Source organism: Falco biarmicus, chromosome 5 (genome assembly GCF_023638135.1).
Source record: "Falco biarmicus isolate bFalBia1 chromosome 5, bFalBia1.pri, whole genome shotgun sequence".
Lineage (NCBI taxonomy): Eukaryota > Metazoa > Chordata > Aves > Falconiformes > Falconidae > Falco > Falco biarmicus.
In genome coordinates this window covers 60,978,896-60,999,635 of record NC_079292.1, presented here as the reverse complement: position 1 = coordinate 60,999,635, position 20,740 = coordinate 60,978,896, and the positions used below count along the sequence as shown (strand labels likewise).

The 20,740-nt window shown below is 45.8% G+C and overlaps 1 protein-coding gene across 1 annotated transcript in view; it reads right to left on the bottom strand.

The window, feature by feature from the left end:
• Window positions 1–4,781, bottom strand: part of NUAK1 (NUAK family kinase 1) — a 49,354-nt gene extending 44,573 nt beyond the window's left edge. Inside the window, exon 1 of the mRNA XM_056340095.1 lies at window positions 4,370–4,781. Coding sequence (XP_056196070.1) covers window positions 4,370–4,669 — 300 coding nt within the window. The 5' untranslated portion in view covers window positions 4,670–4,781. The remainder of the gene's footprint in view (window positions 1–4,369) is intronic.
• Window positions 4,782–20,740: the final 15,959 nt, after the last annotated feature.

Here is a 20,740-nt window from a genome sequence, read left to right as displayed (position 1 = left end):
TTTTCATGATATGGATAAATACAATCAGCAAAGCAAAGGTCCTCCTGTTGCTGTTTCAGGCTTTCAAAACCCCTGTGCAGTACTTCAAAAGCATCATGAAGCAGAGCTGTTTCAAAGCAAAGATTTTCACTGGAGTTGCAACTAAAAATATTTGTTGCCTTAAAGTGGGGGGGATTGGTTTGGTTGGGGTTTTTTTGGTTGGTTGGTTTGGAGGTTTTTTTGTTTTTTTGGTGGGTTGGTGTTTGTTTTTTACAAGATTTTAATTTGGAAACCAATTTCATTTGGCAACATCCTTCTACCTGCACTTCAATGCAAAAGAGATAAATAACATGCAGTACCACACATAACATGCCTGCACAAATATGCACTGCACGTCTGTTTTTCATGCTGGGCTGCAGCTTGTCATCAATTCCCAAAATAATTAACGCTCTGGAGGAACGGCTGGAGGAGAATAGTGCTTCCTCCACCTGCTGGCGAGGAGGAAGAAAAGATGCCCTGGCTCTCAGAGAGGGAAGTGAAGGCAAGAGGGGAGCTGTTGGAGCTACTCCCCACCGCCTCCCAAGTGCAACCTAAGGAGAGAAAGGGAGAAAAGCTCCCAGCTTTTGCAAACGGCAAAATCTCTCCCAAGGAAAGACGCTAACCGAAAGAAAGGGCAGATAATACAAGGTGCTTCATCAGAGGTTACAAAAAACCACCAGCAACATTAGCAAGCTCCAGGTCCAGCAGTGGCAGGGAGAGCAAATGATTCCCAGCACAGCAGCTCGCAGGAGGGCACCCACAGGGAGCTGTAAACCAGACAGGGTATTGAACCCCTGGTTTAAACTCTGCTGGGAGTGCAGCCTAACAGGGTTTACCTGGTGTCTTCCATACTTTAGAGAGCTACATGCTCCTTTACTAATGCTATTTTAATTAATATTAATGCATTTTTGTATCCAGGCATTGCTTTTTGTATAATGTCAGGAAAAGATGGATAACAAGACTGAAAATGCCTATCCGTAATTTAAAGTTGCATTATAAGGAGTATTTACTCCAGCAGAGGAAGCATTTACACAAAGAACCCAGCAGCATCTACCATCTTTGTGCACCATGCATGGGATTGGCCAGAGGTGGTCAACACAGAGCTTATCTAAGGCTGACATAAGTGTTAACTGTGGATTTCTTGGCTAACAAATATTGAATAAATAACATGAACAAAAGTTCAGTTCTTTGGTTTAACATGTGCAAGATGACAAGTGGGGAAAACACCCACAGAAACGTCAACATGAGTGTTACTTCACAGACCTGCGATATCATCTCTTCATCCTTACACTTACTAACAGGTGCCTTAATTTAAAGTATCGTAAGTTACACAGTGTATACTGAGCCAGTACTAATGAAGGAAATCTTGCTGGCAAAATTAGGCACCTCATACGTCATGTAGTGGGCAATATTTTAACTGCTTCATGCAGCATGTAATACTGTCTGTAGTCACTGTGGAAACTAATACACAGATTCACAGAAGTTGTTTCCACTAACAAACTAAATGTATCATACAATCTACCCCGGAGCTTATGATCATATTCTACTGAGTTAAGAGGAAAGACAAAGAAACTGTAACAACCTGAATAAACCTACAACTGTTAGTAAGTGCCAAATACCACTTTCATTCAAGCCAACAGAAATCCTGCTAGTGATTTCCAATGGCACAGGACGAAAGCACATCTGTACCTTGGATCGAACCATCTTCTCACCTTGGTTTTACTTTGTTAACTCGTCTGCCAATTTCTGTTTCACTCCTGAGCTCTGTATTTGTACAGATGACAACAAATCCGAAAATTGTGCTTCATATTAAAAGCCTGGCTAATCATGCAAGTATCTTTATGAAATGCTGCACAGCTAAAGAGATTCTTAACAGACAAGAGACACTGAAAGGCCAAATAGGAGAATTGCTTGGACAAGGCTACGACTAGGAACACAATGCTGCTGCCAAGGTCCAGCTTTGCAATCTCTTACCATACAGCTTCAAATACCTGCTTACCGCTGAGTAAAGAAAAAGATGATTAGGTAACGCAGTAGCAGGATAGGAAGCAAACAGACTGGACTAGAGCGACCTTGGAACTCTCGCTACCTAGCTGCCGGTTGTGAGATGATTTGCATTGGACATGGAGCAAGAGACATGCTGGCCACATCACTCGCTCTGTGCATCCCCTGCTGGGCACAGCAGCATCCCCTCCAACCTGCTCATCAATGCTGCAAAACCACCCACTAAAAAGAACTGAGGAGAGGAAAGGCAAGAGAAAGCAGTGAGGGGAAAAAAGTGAAGGAAAACTCTGCCCCTCTCCGATCAGTCGTCCTGTCAGTGCTCTCGTGTCACCCACAGAAAGCAATCGGTATTCACTGCCAACAGCCAGACAAGGGAACTGTCAGAAAACAAGAAGCGTTTTCCATTCACTTAGGTCTGGCTGGACTCCTGACAACGAGCTTTTATTCTGTAAGCAGACAAAATGTGGATATTCTACAAACACTCACAGATGTTAAAGTTCAAACAGACACATTACACCAGAACTCGCCAGCAGACTAGTTAATAATTATGAAGTGCCACACGCCGAGGCTTGTATTACACCAGTATAAAACTCACACCCTGGTAAGAATTTGTTTAGCTCCTACATACCAGCTGATAGAGCAAGTGTAACACTTTTATTGCATTTAAGATTGCATGGGTATTCTGATTCTTACCCTCACCACATTTCAAGATGGCATTAGCCATATAAATTCAGTTGAGACCGCATCATCTAACTGTCCTTGGCCGTGTAGCTGAAGTGCTTGACAGTTAGCAAAATATGGAAAGACCTGGTGTGTTGTTAACTTAGAGGAGATACACATCTATACTACATCCTTTCCTCTTTGAGGCCCCTTCCCAAAACCAAATCTCATTTACAACAGTCACCTTTTTTTTAAAATTCATCACATCTTTTAAAAAAAGGTGGTTTCAATGTGTTTGCTTACTTACTACATTTCGTAATGCAACTCAAAAATAATCTACTTCCAAAATCATAGTTAATATATAACACAGCTTTGGAGCTTTTGTTAGCCTGAAATTGTAAAACAGCCAAGACAGCAAACTTTAAAAAACATGGACTTGGAGTGAGCATGTGCAGAGGATGTCCATCTCTGGTTTCTCTTTAGCCAGCCTCCAAATGAGCTAAACTGAAAACGTACATGATATGACTCTACAACTTGGCTGAAACTCATTTTCACTGTCGACACAAAGATATTTAGTTGCAGAGTAAGTGTTCCTTATTAAAGCCATGGCATCTGCAATTTCATTTTCTGTTTTACAGTTGCTTCCACTTCTGGGTACACATGGAGCTTCCAGGCAACCAAAAGGGAAAGATATATGAGACGATACCTGTAACTCACTAGGGAAAAGTCTTGCTTTCAGATGAAGTCTAGTGCAAACTCAATTAGTATACTTTACGTGAAAAGCAGCATTAAGACTTGTTTAGAAAAATATTTCTTTGGGCAATCTTTAATGCAGTGCCTGCCTCTCGTTCCCTTGCCTTCTGCGAATAGTTAGTATTCCAGGGAAGGAAAAATGACAATAACTCTGACAAATATGTACATTTCTTCAATTGCATTTCTGCACCCCGCTGGAGCGCTGTACCAATGAGGAAATGCTGAAGCTGAGTTATTGCTGGACAACCTCCTGGCTGCTTGAAGTCTCAAGCCAGCCGGCACCACTGAGCAGTGAAACGGATCGTAAAAACCAATGGGGCTGGGTTGCAGTCCCTGCCATTTTTTTAGGTGTCAGCAAAGTTCAGGTCACAAAAGTATGACTGCATCACTGCATTTTTTAACCAAAGAAGCACTATTTGCCCTCCTGACGGTACTTTGTGAGCAGCTTTGGTTAGCTGGGGGATGTGACAGGTTTTGCTAAACCGTGAATTTCCAGTGGGGAAAGAATAACTGCTCACAGTGGACCCGCATGTAAACACAAACAAAAAACAAGAAGCCGCCCTATTTTTCCAATAATAACACATCCTTTTAAACCGCTCTGATGCGTTACCACAGCACCGCCACCACTCCCCTCCAGAAAGAAGTTTCCCTGTAGGATGTGCACTCCGAACAAAGCCTCGGAGCCAAGCGCCCGCCGGCACGGGCGGGATGCGGGCGGGATGCGGGCGGGATGCGGGCGGGATGCGGAGCCGCCAGGCCTCGCGGTCCTGCCCCGGCACCGCGCACGGCCGGGCCCCAGCGGGCCCCCGGGGTGCGCCCGGCCGCCCGCCTCCTGAAGCAGGCGTTGGAAAGAAAAATGACATACACGTATATGTGTGGGTATATATATGTATATATAATATAAGGCAAAGAGAAGCCCCTCCGCCTGCCTTACCACTCTGCCAGAAAACCTCTCGATGGCCCGCTTGACTTTGCCATAGGTGCCTTTGCCCAAGGTCTCCTGCAGCTCGTAGCGATGCTTCAGGTTGTGCTTGTGGTGATGCCGCTTCACCCCCTGCTGCTTCCTCGCTGCCGTTACCTCCGGGGACGGCGCCTCCCCGAGCGGCTCCTCCATGGCCGCCGCCGCCGCTGCCGCCTCGCCGCCGCCGGCGGCAGCCGGCCCGGAGCCGCAGGAGGAGCAGCGGGGCTGCGCGGGGCTGCTGCTGCCGCGGGCGGCCGCCTCGACGCCCTCCATGCCCGGCGGCGGCGGGCAGCGGTGTGAGCGCCCCGCCGGCCTCGCAGCCTCTGCCTCGGCCCCGCGCCCGCGCCGGCACCATGGGGCGCGGCGGGCGGGGCGGGGCGCAGCGCGGCGGGGCGGGGGGCGGCGGCGCCCCGCACTCCCCTCCCCTTCCCTCCCCTTCCCCGCCGCCCGCCCCGGCGGCCGCACAGGCGTGGGGCGGCCCCTCCGCCCCGCCCCGCCCCGGCCGGGCCGTCCCCAGCGCCGCGGGCCGGGCGGGGGCGGCCTCGCCGGGGCCGGCGCTGGCGGCGGGGAGCGCCTTTGTGCGCTGAGCCGGGGCTCCGCGGCCGCCCTGCCGGCCCGCTGGACGGTGCCTCGGCGGGAGGGCGGCCTGGCGCCGGGGCTGAGCCCCCGGCCGGCGCGGGGCCGGGCTGAGGTGAGGCCGGGCGCGGCGGGCGCACCTGCGCGGGGGCGGGCAGAGCCCCCGGTGACCTGCTCCGAAGTTGGGTCCGGAAGGTTTTCCAGAAAACGCGAAATTTTCCCCTTTCGCCAGGCGGGCGGTCCTGGAGGGTGTCCGCGTAACTAGAACCGGCAGGACACGGCGGGTGTGCCCGGCTGCTGCCGGCCTGCGGCACCGCCAGGCACCGGTTGCCCGCGGCGGGAGGTTGTTGCCCCTCAGAAAGCTCCCGGTGCGGGCCCTGCGTGGCCGTGCCAGCCTGCACCCAGGCCCGGAGCTGCGGCACCCTGCGCCTCTGCCCTCGGGATCTGTGCGATGCGGGTTAATGCATCGTGTCCATGCTTTCCTTCCGTTTAAAGGAAGGTGGTTATTTCTTTTGCAAAGACGTCTTGAAAAACCAATGCGGACGTGTAAATTGTTGCCAGGGTTAAGACGAATCAGATGTTTGCTTTCGAAAAGAAGCCGTACCCGAGCCCATGGCCAGAGCCGGCAGATGGGCTCTTGTAGCAGAAATGGGAAATTTGCGTGGGGTGACAGCATTTTGCCGTGCTCTGGTGTGGCCAGTTTGCTGAACTGATGCAAAACCTTTGTGTGAGAGTCCTGGCTTGGTGTGTCCTCCCCACTGACTGTCTGTCAAGTACAGGTTGGGATTGTCTGCTCTGCAAGGTTAATGCACAGACCTTTTGAAATCCTGGGTTCAGCTTCGTGGTCACAGCGATGTCAAGGCACAGAATTGTGGGAGTCAGTAACTCCATGCCTCCGTCTTGTTCGGGGAGTGTTAACAACACAGAAGTTGCTCTGTGCGCTCGGTGATTTGACTGGCTGGCTCCTGTGCAGGCTCAAGTTTGTCAGAGGTTGCTAACTCAGGAGTGTCAAGGTGTTGGGGTGATACCCAGGCACCAGCTTTGGTGAGGACTCTCATTTGGTTCCTCTAGCTCACCAGGCCAGCGTATAAAGCTGGACTTCATCAAGGTTTCTTCCTGGGATAGTGAACACACTGAGGTTTCAGCCTCAGCCCCTCTGACTTGAAAATCACAAGTTTCTCTGTACTTACCATCTCTGCACCTTAATTCTAGGATCAGCAGAACTGTCCATCTGACTCAAGACGAGTCTGCCTAGGGCAATACCCTGTTCCTGGCAGGAGCCAGCACTATGCTGCATGGGTTGAAGAAGACAGAAAGAATCCTGCAGCGGTCAGAAGTAACACCTCCCACGTTGTGTTCTTGATCTTTGGGAGCCTGATATTAGCTTAAGCCCTGGAGCGTGAAATTAAACATCTCTTTCACAGAGTGCACCACAAACCAGCTATTCCAAAGCAGAAAGGGTAGGGGAAACCTCACTCTGTTACTACACAAAAAAAGAATGCTTTGTCCTCCTGTAGTCCCTTCCTTTAATCGTGGAAAGGACGAAAATTCTGTGGCCTTCTCTTTGTAAGAAGTAAGAGTACGTTGGTAGCTTTCATGGTTTTGTTGTTTTACTTTAGTGCTCTGAAGTGCTAATGCATTCCCACCAGCTGGCACAGAATAAAGCAATGCCTGAATTACTTAAACATGCAGGAGAGGGAGATCTGCTACTCCGTCAGCTACTTTCAGTGCCCCCCGTTTGAAACCCACTCATGTAGCTCTTCTGAAACCGAGGGGATGCCCCAAGAAACATCCACCAGAAGGAACGAAGGGCAGACCTGCTGCAAGTAGGGATTGGCATGGTGATGGGATGGGGATGCAGCACTGAGAGGCAGGAAGGAGCTAGGAGAGGGGCCCTTGACTGCTGCAAAAAGTGAAAAATTGTCCTGGCATGTGTTCACCTCAGTGCAACTTCACTTAAATAGATTAAATCAGATGCTCGATCTTGCTGAATGCCAAGGGTACAGCAGGCTGTCAAGATGACAGCCTCGTGGTTTTGCATGGCCAGCGCAAGCCCTAGTCCCACCAAAGATGCAGCCTGGGTCCTGCTCTGATCCCTGCCAGCTGACCGTGCACCGGACTGCATGAGCAGCTCCGAAATGGTTCAGTCCCCCCAGAGGCAGAAGGGAAGAGTGTTCAGCTGTGGTTATCTGAAAGCTCCCTTCAGGCTGGAACTCAGTATAGCTTATATCCAGGTCCTTTATACCACTTGAATAACCAAAAAGCATGAATGCCAGTGATGAAAACAGGTTTCATTATGTTATGAGCATTGTTAATATTCCCAAGAGCACTCTCTTCTAGCTGCTTGGAAGCATACATCACCAGTTCCATAGAGAAATGTGTCATGAATCATTGCTATATATTGTGATTGGAGAGATATAAGGTACAATAAAATACCAGAAGCTCCAAAATGAAAAATGCCAATTTTGTAATGGAATAAGCACAAGTACTATGTAGCATTAGAAATACCACTTTTCCTTTTAAATTTCCATGCTCTTAAATGTGAAGCCAGAGGGCACTAAGCAAATTAAATACTTAAATTGAAACTGGACACAAGAAGCTTTCTGTGCTCATATGTAATAGCAATGGGAATTGAAAATAATGATAAATATAGAAGTACACATATGATTGAGTTTATCACTGACATATAGAGATACTTCCTTTTAATTTTTAGCATATTGTCAGCTTTGCAATCAGTTTTGTACTTGTCACTACAAGAATAAAAATCACTAGAGCAACTAGTACACCAGGTTCTTCACAACAGGTATAAGAATACCAAGAAGTAAAAATCACAGAGGGCAGGTGAGACAATGTTAGAACAGACATAGAAAATCTTAGTTACTGTTGTAGGCAATTTGCATCATTCTCGCTGTTCATGTCAGTGTAAAACATGCAGTGTTTAACTGTTTCTGAAATAAACATTTGGTGAGAATTTCAGCTCTCTGAGTGTATAGACACCACTAGGGAATTCTTCATTTCTGACAGTATTATTTTACATAAATGCTTTTCCTTATTCGCAAAAAGGTATTGTCCTCCCATTGAAACCAGCAGGCTTCTGCTAGCCAGCTTCAAAGGAAATAGGATTAGGCTCCAATTTGCAAAACAGTATTGGAGGATATGTTGTACCGAATCTAAACTATACAGAAAATCACAATAACAATGATAAAGCCACAGTTTCAGAAGGCTTACCTTTCTGAAGTCAGTGCGAGTTGGAAAACAATCTTGAAGGATTGTGACATGTTAGCAATACAAATTTATCATAAAACTCAGTACATTTTTAGGATTAATTCTTGCCATGGACTTTCAAAATGGCACAACTTGCTGTCTGGCACAGAGACACTCAAGATAAAGAAAACGCCGGCTTTAATAGCTCTCGGTCAAATGTTTAGGTCTCCTCTGAAAGTTTACAATACCTGTAATAAGACATAAGATTCTTAGAGCTGATGTTAATTCATTCCATGTAGTTAGCTAAATAAAAAAATAAACACTGGGTTTCAAAGATACTTACTACAAATACGTATTTTACAGACTAAGGCCAGGTACTTTCTGTTTAACAATTATACACATTGCATTTTTAACTTGGTGAGATGGTATCATTTGTACACAAGCAAGACTTTTTGCTCATAAGCACTCTACAGGGCTTGTAAAGTGTTCCAACAGTGTTGTTACTACTCTTGCAAAGGTCAGCTTCCAGGGGGTTGATGGAGAGCCGGAATACCTTCTTTGTTCCCTACAGTGTAAGATAGAAGAAAGAGGAGAAATCTTGAGTACTAAAAGGGGATCCTGGATGCAGCAGACCCGTACTCTCAGATGCTAACGTGCTGATCTCTTAAGTTTCAGTCCTCTCTGCTGAGCTTTAGTCTGTATGTGGAGAAACACATAACAATAGTCTTAAAGTCAATTGAGTTATTTAGACTGCTGTGCTTGGTGATCAAGTGAAGTACAGGCAATATGCATTTGCTGGACCAAGCTGAAGTGCTCAGCATTCTCCAGTCTGCAAATCTAAAGATGGTACAACTGCAAATATTTGGAAGATGCTGGCAGGTGAAACCAGAGGACTTTCTCTCAACTGAACTTTCTCCTCTGTGTAAGTACCTGCTGAGAGAAAGCTTTTTGGTCTGATGAAGTGAAAGCATGCTAATGCGTTCCACTCAATGATAGGGATTATCCTTTATAAAGAGGCGAATGGCAGAGACAGCTGGCATCCATCTGTTTCCTGCAGCAGGTATCTGCATATTATCTACCCTGGCAGATCACATCCAATCCTTGAAATTGCATGCTTTATGAAAATTAGAGGAGTCGCACAAGGTCAGGATTAAGCCTATAATGCTGATTTTCTCTGTAGTGAGCTGTATAAAAAACTTTACCTTGACAAGTAGTGGTCTTTTGAGGTGTGCCTTGTTTGCATCTCACTGATGCCAGTTCACTCCTAAAACAATACTTCAACTAAGTAATGAATACCCACACCCTGGATCTGGATTCTAACAGGTTATAACTTCCATCTAAATTCATGTACCTCCTCTTGTTGTTTGGTTGCCTCTAGACCTTCTGAGATGTCCATGAAATAGGAAATACAGAGACTTAGGTGGAGTTAAGCCCTCTTGAATCTGGATCCTGGACCCATCACAGAGCTTTATGGACAATGTAGAAACTGAGGAAATCTTATAAGCCTGTCAGGAGACAACTCTGCCATTTAGGCTGGGGTTCTTTGTAAGAGTATAAGACTTTCAGTAGGAGAGGAGAGTTATGTCCATAAAAACATCTTTTAAAATTCCATTTCCAAGCCTCAAGCCTTTGCTTCAGTGGCTTTCACTGAGAATTTAGGCAATGAATGTATTATCATTTTTGCTGGTAATACTTGTTATTTCTTCTACTGCTTGCTATGTTTTGTTGGAGTATCCATACCACAGAGAATACCAATTACCTGCTGAATTTACATCTCCAGATCTGAAAACTCATGTACTTATTTGCATGTGCATGTGTGTGCCTGTATGCTTGTGTCACATGATTTTATCCATGTAAAATCCAAGTTTCTACACCCAACAATTCTGCATGATACATGAACTCCTCACCACTGCTGCTAAACTGGGGCACTCACCACCACTGAGAAGTAAGGAGAAACAACCCAAACCACACAGTAGAAAAAAACGAAATGTGGGGGCTGAGCCTTAGGTTCTCTTCTGTTGCAGGGTTTCCAGAAGGACTGGGCACACACAATTCCTTCTTTTTCTGTTTCTTTCCTATTTCTTGTTCAGCTTAGATATTCTTTCAGTAAAATTCTGTGATGCTATGTTTACTTTGTTGTGTACCTATTATTTTTATTAAATAAATGAGCCATACAATCCAAATTACCAGCCCCTCTCCCTTCTCCTGCACATTAATCCTTTTGGGATTACAGTCCACGTACGTCAGCAAGCTGTATCATCATGAGCAGGGAGTTGCAGCGGGCCACAGTCGTTGGATTGCACATCTCACCAGTGCAAACCGCAAAAAAGAAGTGAAAAAAGTAGTAAGTTGTTCAGCAGTGTGCTCCCCTCCTCTCATCACTTCCCTTCTTTGCCTTTGGCTCCCTCCCTTCCACTGCCTGTTTTTTTGCCCTTGTTTTGAAAGACGGACTGGCTGCATCACTTTCAACCATCAGCACTTGAGGCCACATGTAGGCAGCCGGATCCCTGCCCAGCCCATTTTGCCCACTGTTGGCTCCCACACGTGGAACAACCGCTCTTAGCAAATCTTATACACACACAGTTTCTCCAAAGCATCATCAAGAGCAGTCGCCCCCCCGGCCACCATTTCGTGATGCTTCCAGCCCCAACTCCCCCAGCACAACAGCGCACACAAACAGGGTGTTTTAACTTTGTTTTTTGGCACTGCAACCCCAAGACCTTTGCTGGTAAACACGGGCAAACGTCGGCGGTGGCTGTGGGTTGTGGCGGAAAAGGGTGGAGCTGTGCGGCCACCAGTTGGGTTGGGGCCAGGAGGCAGCCAGAGCGGAGAAGAAGGAAGCGAAATGCAACCGAGATGCTGATGGGGGCATCCTGCTGGGGCTGCCAGCCCACGCTGGGGAGCTGCTTCGCGCTGCAGGGGCCTTCACTCAAGAGATGTTTCTATGGGAACATAATGGGGAAGCCTGAACTTTTGCCATTGTGACTCCTTCATCCTGCATGACTCATGGATGAGATGGGGCAGATACATCCTCCAGGACTCTAGGATTTCCTGCCCAGTCTGGTCAAATGGAGATATCACAGCCACTGGGTACATCCTACAAGGAGTGGTGGTTTAGCCTCAGTTGTGGCTTTTGTGTGGCATTCGTTGCGCTGATGCATGCAATGAAGAAAACCAAAACTATGTTTTGCACAAGATGTTTGTTTTGACATTGAGGTCTGTGGATCTGTGTCTAGATTATATCACTCTTTTCACACAGCTATTGGATGCATAACCAGTTTTCTTGGAAATACAAGCGTAAGGTTACTCCAATAATACAGGGAGTAAAAAAGACATATTTTTTTCTTAAATATATATATGTATTTTAGAGTGGGAAAAGGTTAAGCACAAGACCTTATGCTAAAACTCACACTGCATGTGGCATCAATGAGTTACTGGACACTCATGCACTTATCTGAACCAGCCTATCCCTAAGACCATCACTGACTGGCAGATATCTGGGTTGTCAGCAAATCCTGCCTAGTTACTGAAAACGGACCCCACAACACTTAGAACTTACTATCTACCACATTATGGTACATATACAAGGTGCCTCATCAGAAAGAGCAGCACTCATTACATTCAACTGATGACACACATCACTTCCCTGGGTATGACCCTGAGCCTGGCTTGGCAGTGTGGGTATGCCGTTCAAGCCTAGAGGAGAAAAGGGCTCTGTGTGCCACCTGACTCCTGTTAGGAGATAAATCTGTGAGGAACAGATGGCAACGTGGCTCTCTGTTCCCTCTTTCTCACATGTGCTGCAGGCTGGCCAGCAACCTCCTTCCCTCCACAGACAAAGGGATGAATTGTGCCTTCCTGAAAGGCAGCCTTATCCCTTCCTGGAGGTGTTTTGGGGAACAGTGGACAACTCCACCTCTTGCCACAGACTGCACGCTGGGGAGGCAGTCTGGCCCTGAGAAATCTCCTGCTCCCCACCTCCCTCTAAATTCCCATTGAAATACTGGAATTCAGCATAGTGTGTATCATGGCTTCACAGCTGTAAGACTAGCTGTATTTTTCCTTCACTGATCATTAGTTTGTCAAAGTCAAAACACTACTAAATTAGAAAATAGATTCAGGGCAGAGGCTGCTAGCTTCCTTTAGCTTTATTTTGTTTACTTTTCATTTGTCTGCAGCTACTTCCTGGCTTTAGAAAATAGTGTTGTCTATGACTTGTAAATAAAATTAGGTCAAATAATAAAAACTGTTAATGGCAACATAATCATTTTATGGCAAGTGATTAGAAAGATGTAAACAGAATATTATGAGTTTAGGATGTGTACCAATGGTACAGCACAGCTTTCACAGGAAGAGGACATACCCAGAAATCTAGGGCAGCTAACTACAAAGAGCAGTTAAATGGAAAATGAATCTGTTTGCGTATAGATGCCCAAGAACCAAATAGAATTTTCCATCAGATCTTTTTAAAATCCCACCCTTTATGCCTGTTTGCTAGCAGAGAGAACTCTTTAAATCAATAGCAAATTGGCTAAGCGACAAAGCTTGATCAAAACCCCATTATGCATGAAAATTTCATTTCACTGGCTAGGGAATTGAGAGGGGGAAGGTTTCGTGGCTCCCTGTGTTTCCTTTGTGCTTCTCAAGCAGTATAAAGGGAATTGCAGATTTCCAAAATCCCCATAGCAGGCGTAGGGGAGCAAAGGATGCCACCCCCTCGTGCATTAGCATCCAGGAGGACAGTGACAGCCCCTCAGACTCCCAACGCCATCCTCACTGCCAGACCCACAGCAGGGTGGGTGTCAGGGCCAGCGTGGGAGATTTTAGGGTTGGGAAAGAGATGTTCTTGCTATGCTGATAGGTCACTTTCTTTGGAGCTGATGCTATCTGGGCCACAGGACAGCCACCCTTAGGCTTCTCCAGCCTATGCTGAAGCCACAGACAGTTACAGTTCAACAGCCCCAACAGATCATAAGAGAAGATGCAGCCACAATCCTACAGGGAAAAGCAACACATTGATGCCTCCAGCATCCCTGTACCAATGCAAAGAGCACAATGCTTTGGGTGATGCTAACTGTAGGAAAGACCTACCTTCCCCAGCAAGTCCACAGAGGCTTGAAGAGATGCCTCCCTCTCCTCCATGATCTATGGCAAATCAGAAAACCTGGCCTAGGGCCTAAAAACACTTTTAAACTTGTGTCTCCTTATCTCTTCTCCAGAACTAGAATACTCTTTCCTGCCTCCCAAGATTATACAAAAATAAATCTTCTTGGATCTGCAGAATGCTTTGCTGACACTAATTGTGTTATAAGAAAGAAACATTTATTTTTAATGGAACAGGACACTCATTTCTAAAGAACATGTTTGAAGGTCTGTTACCAAAATGAAAACAGTATTCAAATTTAATAAGAGGAGCAACATGACCTCTGCATACTTCCCATTGCTTTAGCAAGGCTATATCCTTCTCACTTTACCTCAGCTTGTGCTGATCTCCATGAGGGCTCCATGCACAGGAGCCTTGCCAGCACCGAAGCCTACAAAGCTGACACTAGTTAGGCTGCCTAGAATCAACCAGATGCTGCTGCAAAACAGCCAGGAATTCCTGATCTTCTCCCTTTGCAGTCATCTCCCCTTGCCACAATACTGTCTGAAGTCTTCTGTCTCATCCCTCCCTGCTTTTGTTCCCTTCCTTCAGTCCCCAGCCCACTCCCACTTGCTGGGGCAGATGCGACAGGCTTCTCGTGGGCATTTCCCCCTTAGGACTAGACACAAAGCTCAAGAACTTTTCTTCTCAAGGCTTTCACCGCCTTTCTGCCCTGGCTTTATAATAAGGAATGTTTTCACCTCTCATCCCTGTGTACCAGCTAGCACCTACAGTGTGCCTGGGACTTCCCAAGGAGCTGAAGGGGTGCTGGTGCGCAGCTCTCGCTGGCTTTGCACGGAGCAGCACACACCTGCCCTGTGTCACTGCAGTGTGAGCTCCTGAGGGTGCAGCCTGAACACTGGCTTTCTGTGAGTGGTAATGCCAAAGAAAAACACAAGTTAGCACTGGATCATCCAGAAAACAATCACGAGGTGGTGTGGGGCACATTAATTTTTAAATTGGTGAATTCTTCCAGATTTCCCCCTCTCCTGCAATTTTCAGCTCCATTGGAAATATGTAGATCAAATATCTGATAGAGGGAAATCAATCAGCCGAGGCTGTAACTCTACATACACATTTGGCGGGGAAATATGATAGCTAGATTTCTAAAATTTCAACCTGACCATTGCAACGGCAATACTCGTATGAGGAAAGAGAAAGGAAGAAAGGAGCTTCTCGCCACAGCTTTATCTAATGTGAACTCCCGTTATCATTGATGAAAGAGAGGAAACCTGCTTTGCTTCGCTGTAGAAAGCAAAGCAGACCCCTTCTGTAGCACCACCAAGTGGTTGAGCATCTGTAGAAAAATCTGTCTGCAAAACAAGCACGCAGCAGTGCTGCACCGCAACATTTTCCAGCTACTTTACAGTCTTTTAAGTAGTAAACACGATTTTCAGCATGCCAAACTGGATGTAAATTAGGATTAACATCACTGAAGCTGGCCAAAGCGTGGGTGAAGACAGTATTAGACATGTTACACTCAAAACTGTCAGAAGACGGGCAAAACCTTCGTGCTTGTCTGTTGTTGTAGGCCAGCAAATGCCTTGAGCGGTGAACCAGGACCTGGCTGCAGTAAGAGTCCTACAGGTATAGAGGGATAGATATATCTTTCTCTGACAAATTTTTCACTGGGAAGTGGTATCAGAAATCAGTGGTAGGCAAGATCTTTTAATGTTTTTTTGAGCAGAATTTACTTCTCCTGAAAAAAAAATAATATCTGTGTGGATTTATAAATCAGATTTGAAGATCTATGAAAGGGGATGTGATCAGAAATAAAGACAGAGCTTGGTTTCTGGTTCCATGAAAGGCTCCTGGTGCAAAATTGTCCTTTGCCAGTGATAAATAATCAGTGAAACCTTTTCATACGACATGTTACAAGCTGTTGCCTTGACTCTTCTTATGAAGGAGAGGGCCTTGTAACGTCTTGGTTGCTCAAGCTCACCCTCATCACAAAGAGACCTGCAGGCAAAGCGATCGCCTACGGTGTCCCATGGAAAACCCAGCTGCCAATATGGTCCTCAGTAGCACACAAGCATCTAGCGTAAGAGCCCAAGCTACTGGTATTGTCCTGGTCACGGCTTATTTGAACCCACAAATCTGATTCTTGGAAAAGGACTGCTCCTGGGACCAGACCATCAGGCTATATCTGCATAAAACTGATTTCAGTGGGTTTCAGTGCAGGAGCAAAGCCCTTGCATCTGCAATAATTAGCCCTTAGAAAGGCACACCATGTAATATGCCTCTCAGCTATCATGTCCTGCTTTAATCACTATGATCATCAATTGTAGGTATCATTAAGTCTCGGCCAATGACCCCTACTTGCTTCCTGGCTGAAAAGGAGGACACTGAGGCTTGTGTTCATCACTGACCTTTTGCAGTGCCACAGTAACATTAGCTCCCTTCTGCCTCCAGGAACAGGGGGAACCAAAGGCACCTCTACCATTCATGGGGGTTGCTCAGGTGAAACGACCACCAGAGGGAATAAAAGGCCACCTTCTCTTGCACTAGCTAACACTTCTGTAATTAATAAAGCAGGTGCTTGGTGGCTGTTCTGTTTGCCTGCCTGCAAACTTGCAACACAGACAGAGATGCCTCAGATGCCCACTCTTTGGAAAAGCAACAGAAGACCCAGCATTCCTAATGGCAGAGATATGCTTACAAAAATATATTTCTTAGCATGACAGGCAGAGCTGAAAGGGGCCTGAGGTGAAGTCTAAGGTGAAGCTTTGCAGAGTCCCATTTCAAGAACAGCAGCTGCCGGTGGTATGGTTGTTGGACTCATCCTCCAGCAAGATACTGCAGATGTAATATAATGTGAATATTTTTATTTGAAAAGAAGAGAAGCACCAACAAACCAGGACCCATCATAAGCAAGCTTGTGAGAGCTGAATGTGTTTTTCAAAGGAGGTGATATCCATGGCTGCTACAGTGTTAGATGGGAGCAGTAGCTCTTCAGCACTCCTGAAGAAAAGGCTAGATTGACCCTGAGGGAAAGCAGATAAATTGAGTCAAAACACACGGCAGTGTCTAATTTCCAAGGGATTATTGTAATCAATAATAACAGTGCATTTGTGCACATGTCTGTGATATAACAAACAGCAGCATATATATATATATATACACAGAATCATTGAATTGTAGAATGGTTTGGGTCAGAAGGGATGAATATATATAAACAATAATACCTATATATATGTATGTACGTATGTACACATGCAAGCTCTTATTGCTTAAACACTTTTATGTTTATCTTGATGCTTGAGGATCTGAAAACCAAAGTTGACAAGGAGTTGAAATACTGTTCACTGATAGCTCTAAAAATACGATTGCAGTGGAGCACATCGCTTCATTTAAGCTGAAGCCAAGCTGCCTGTTTTAATACAACGCTGGGCACCCCATTGAAGCTCTCGCCATCTGCATGCACACTGTATTTAAAATGGAAAAAGGCCTCCAGGGAAAATGAACCAAATTCCCCATGGGTACAAGCATGGCTCCTTTGAGGTCTCTGGAATGTATTTGCTTGCACCAGTGATGGATTTAATCCAGAGACTGTTCTTTATGAGACCTCATTTTTCTTTGTGTTCGTGTCACTGTAACTCCACTTTACTTTGGTAAGAATAATACTCATTTATACCAGTGTAAGTGGTGGAAATTTTTGTCTTTGCTTTTCAGCACAGATGCTAGATAACAACTTTCAGAGCCTGTTTCTTTTCCTGCTTTACTGTAGTTTTTCCGCAGGTGCTATTCCTCTGATTTTTCTCCATTTACTTCAGATTTCCTTACTTTCAATGAGAAGGCAGACAGACCGTTAGTGCCCACACCCAGTACCAACTCTTTAGAGTGGATGTTTTTCCCTGGTGCATATCCCATTCCTGGTCCTGATGATTGCCCTGTTGCCTTCACTGGCATTTCTGTCCTGCCACCATCACAGCCACCACCATTCCAGACAGGAAGGGCTGTGCCCTCTGGTAGTTCATTAATGCTACTTGTTAATGGTCCAAAGAGTGGAGACAGAGGGTTCCTGCTCTGTGTGCATGAAGCATCCCTTCTCTTCCTTGTGGGTTGGCTGGAGGACCTAATTTTCCCTGGAGAAATAGCCTGTGTTTAATAACATAGGCTATGTCAATAAAACTAGAAAGAAAATAATAATGTGCAAGTAGCAGGCTGCACTGCAAAGCATCAGAGCCGATCAAAAGGGCTTAATATTTAGCAGCTGGGAGAGCAGATCAGAATGAAGATAACCTTAACTCTCCCTATGATGCAGTTAGCAAAAAGCGCACACCTATCTCTGCCTCTTCTGCTGTCAGACTTTGTGTCTCAGGACTTCACCTTGCACTGGGTGCCACCAAAAGCAATTCTCTATTTCCTTGGATTTTGCATTCCTAAAAATCCGTGGCAGAATAGGTGAATGGATTTGGGCTATTGACTTTATACAAGTTACTAAAGAGAGACCAAGGCAGAAAAGGCTACCTAAGCATCACTCCAAGGGTGTGGTAGGAGAGGTTAAAATACAAGCTGGCTTTCTTAAATGCCTGTCCTCTCACCGACTGATGTCATTTCTCCGGATAGCTCCAGCATTACCCCTCTCATCGGTTGAAAAATGAGTCCCCAAGGAGCTTAAATTAAAGACGTCTGTACAAAAGTGCAGGGCCTGACCCCTCGCAGCTGCACCGGTGCTAATACTGACTCATTGTGCTGCTCCGTGTTCCAGTCCAAGGGCAGAACAAGGGGGCAGGGGAGGGATACAGAGGCATTTTGGGCTCCTCTTTAGCTCATTCATAGACACCTGGTGTCCCACCCCCCTCCTCACGCTTCAGTGCATCCCACCCCTATTGTATAGAAAATCCACTTCTTTAGAGATCTCAGCTTCTTGGGCTGGACAAAGACCAAAATTAAATCTGCAGCTGCCCAGGAAGAGGCTTTCTCCGTCAGGGGTTATTATCAAGGATCGCTGATGAGAGAGTGAAGCGGGGAACTCCCCCTCGCCTCTGTCACTTCCAGTTACAGGTCTGGATGGATGCATCTGCACATATTTTTTCTTCCTGCACATAAATAACAGGGGCCACTGTAGCAGTGTGGACTCATGCCTCTGCTGACCCAGTTTAGCTCCAGAGCTTTAGGAGAGGTATGTGACCTGCTGCACTCACCACATTTGGCTGGACAACACTCCAACTGCTTGCAGCCTGCAGGAAACATTTAGTGTCATGGGGTGCTGAGGCCAAAACACCCTCATGGCAGGTCCTTCACCCTCAGTGAAGTTGCATCAAGGGTAAATTTGAACCGACAAGGGCCAGCTCCTATTCTCAGTTACCCCAGAGAGAGCCTGGAATTACAACGTTAGTATCCAAGGAGTTATTTTGGATCTACGCAGGCACAAGCACGAGCAGAATCTGGCACAGAGTTTAAAGGACCAAAACAAAGAGAGGTTTCTGTCAAAAAGGAGCAGCAGCAGGTGGCACATATAGACCATATAGTCGCAAGTTTTGAAAGGAAAAGAAACACAAAGTTAATAGAAAACCTTTATGGCTACTAAATATATTTTATTCTTGAATCCCCTGTGGACCGATCAGTCCTTTGGCTTATAAAAATAGATGCAACAGGTGTTAGTTTGAAGACTTCTGTGCCTCATGTTAAGGGCACTAATGAAAAGTTTATGGTCAGTGAAACCTGGAGGAGAAAGCAGGAATACAGTGGAAAAAATTCTGCCCCACTACACTAAAGAACATCTGGAGCCATGCCATTGACCAGGGGAATTTAAATCTGCATCTCAAAAGCTTTGCCTATCTGATCACCATTCCTGCTAGCGCTGTCTAAATAGCCTCATGCTGGTAACGACCTATTTACTTGGTGGCTGCTCCTTCTGTTCTTTACATTTAACTCACTGCTTTCAAGGCAATGCTAAGGATCAGTGTTGTTATCTGATTTTCTCTTGATTTCCTTCTTTACTCTGATGTGTTTCCTGTGTTTTCTTTGGGCACACCAACTAAATTGCAGGTCTTCAAGACAGCCAAAGACAAGTTGCCTCCTAGGGACTGACGCTAGCTGAGCTGTAGCATGGGGGTGTGAACATTATGCAAACAGCAAGATATGGAGCTGGGAGTGGGATTTCACAGCCACCATGGGGAACTGGATGACTGAGTCCCATTAGGGTTGCAGTGAGGTTTGGCAACCTTGCTCTTCCTGGCTGCCTTTGAAGAAGTCTCAGCATAAAGCTGAAGTCTAAATCTTTCATGAAGCAAGACGTGCTGGAAGAATCCCCAGGCACAACTCCCATTATCCTTTACAAGGATATAAGGAAATATAAAGCAAATTTCAGGCAGTGTTAGAAGATATTATCAGAGTGTTGATGATCTGTCCAAATCTGCGCAGGCAAATCAGCTAGAAAGATAACTGCAATATATCTCTGTATTTGTGAAGACTTGTACGTGTTTATAATTATACTATATTTATAAAAAGTGATCAATGTTCTTCTTCAGAGATCACTGAATCATAATAGAATCAGGGAATCATAGAATGGTTGGGGTTGGAAGGGTCCTTAAAGACCATCTAGTTCCAGCCCCCTGCCATGGACTGAGACACCTTCCTCTAGATCCACGTGGACTTGAGCAAACACTGTGTGAGTTACTCATGCGATTTCTTAAGTCATCACAGAAGGCCTGGTCAACAGAAGCTAGCTCCCTATGCATTCCTAGGGCAGCAAATGGGAAATTCTGCACCAGTTTGAGAATACTATGGGATCTGAGACAGCAAGAAGCAGTTAACGTGTTTAGCCAAAGACAGGCACTACCAGACCTGCCCTACACAACATCCTAAGTAATGCAAGTTCTTGACTGATTATGGAATTGTTTTAATTTGGAAGTACATTCACACTGCCAGAGTGGTGAGAAAGAGCTCTCATGTCTCAACAAACCAAGCTGCAGAATTAGGGGCTTCAGCATCACACCTGGTCCCACGGGCGCTGCAGCTTTCCTTTGCCCAGTGCGTGAGGCTGGCCAGGCAGCCGTGCAGCTCTGCACCTTGCTGCACGCGGGTGCTCTGGCAAGGTCTCCCACACAGCTGCTTACTCACATTTAGACATTTAACACCATTAATCATAACAACGTGCTGTTTTCTTTATGTGTGTAAGTATGCAAGAGTTTCTTTGATAAGTAAAAAACCTACTTTGAAATAGTTTCATTTTGACATTGAAAAGAGTAAATTCAGTTGAACTGCCTTGAAATACAGTGTTTGTCTGTCACAAATACTCCCGGTGAAAGGAGCTGGAGAAGGCAGGGGAAGAACAGACAGACCTCACAGTTCCTTACCAAGGGTTGATATAAGGTGGAGCAATACTGTGGCGGAAGCACAGGAAGCTGTAAGATCCTCCACAAGATCGGGGCTCATACTAAAGAAAGCAGTTGTTTTGAGTAAACTTACTCATA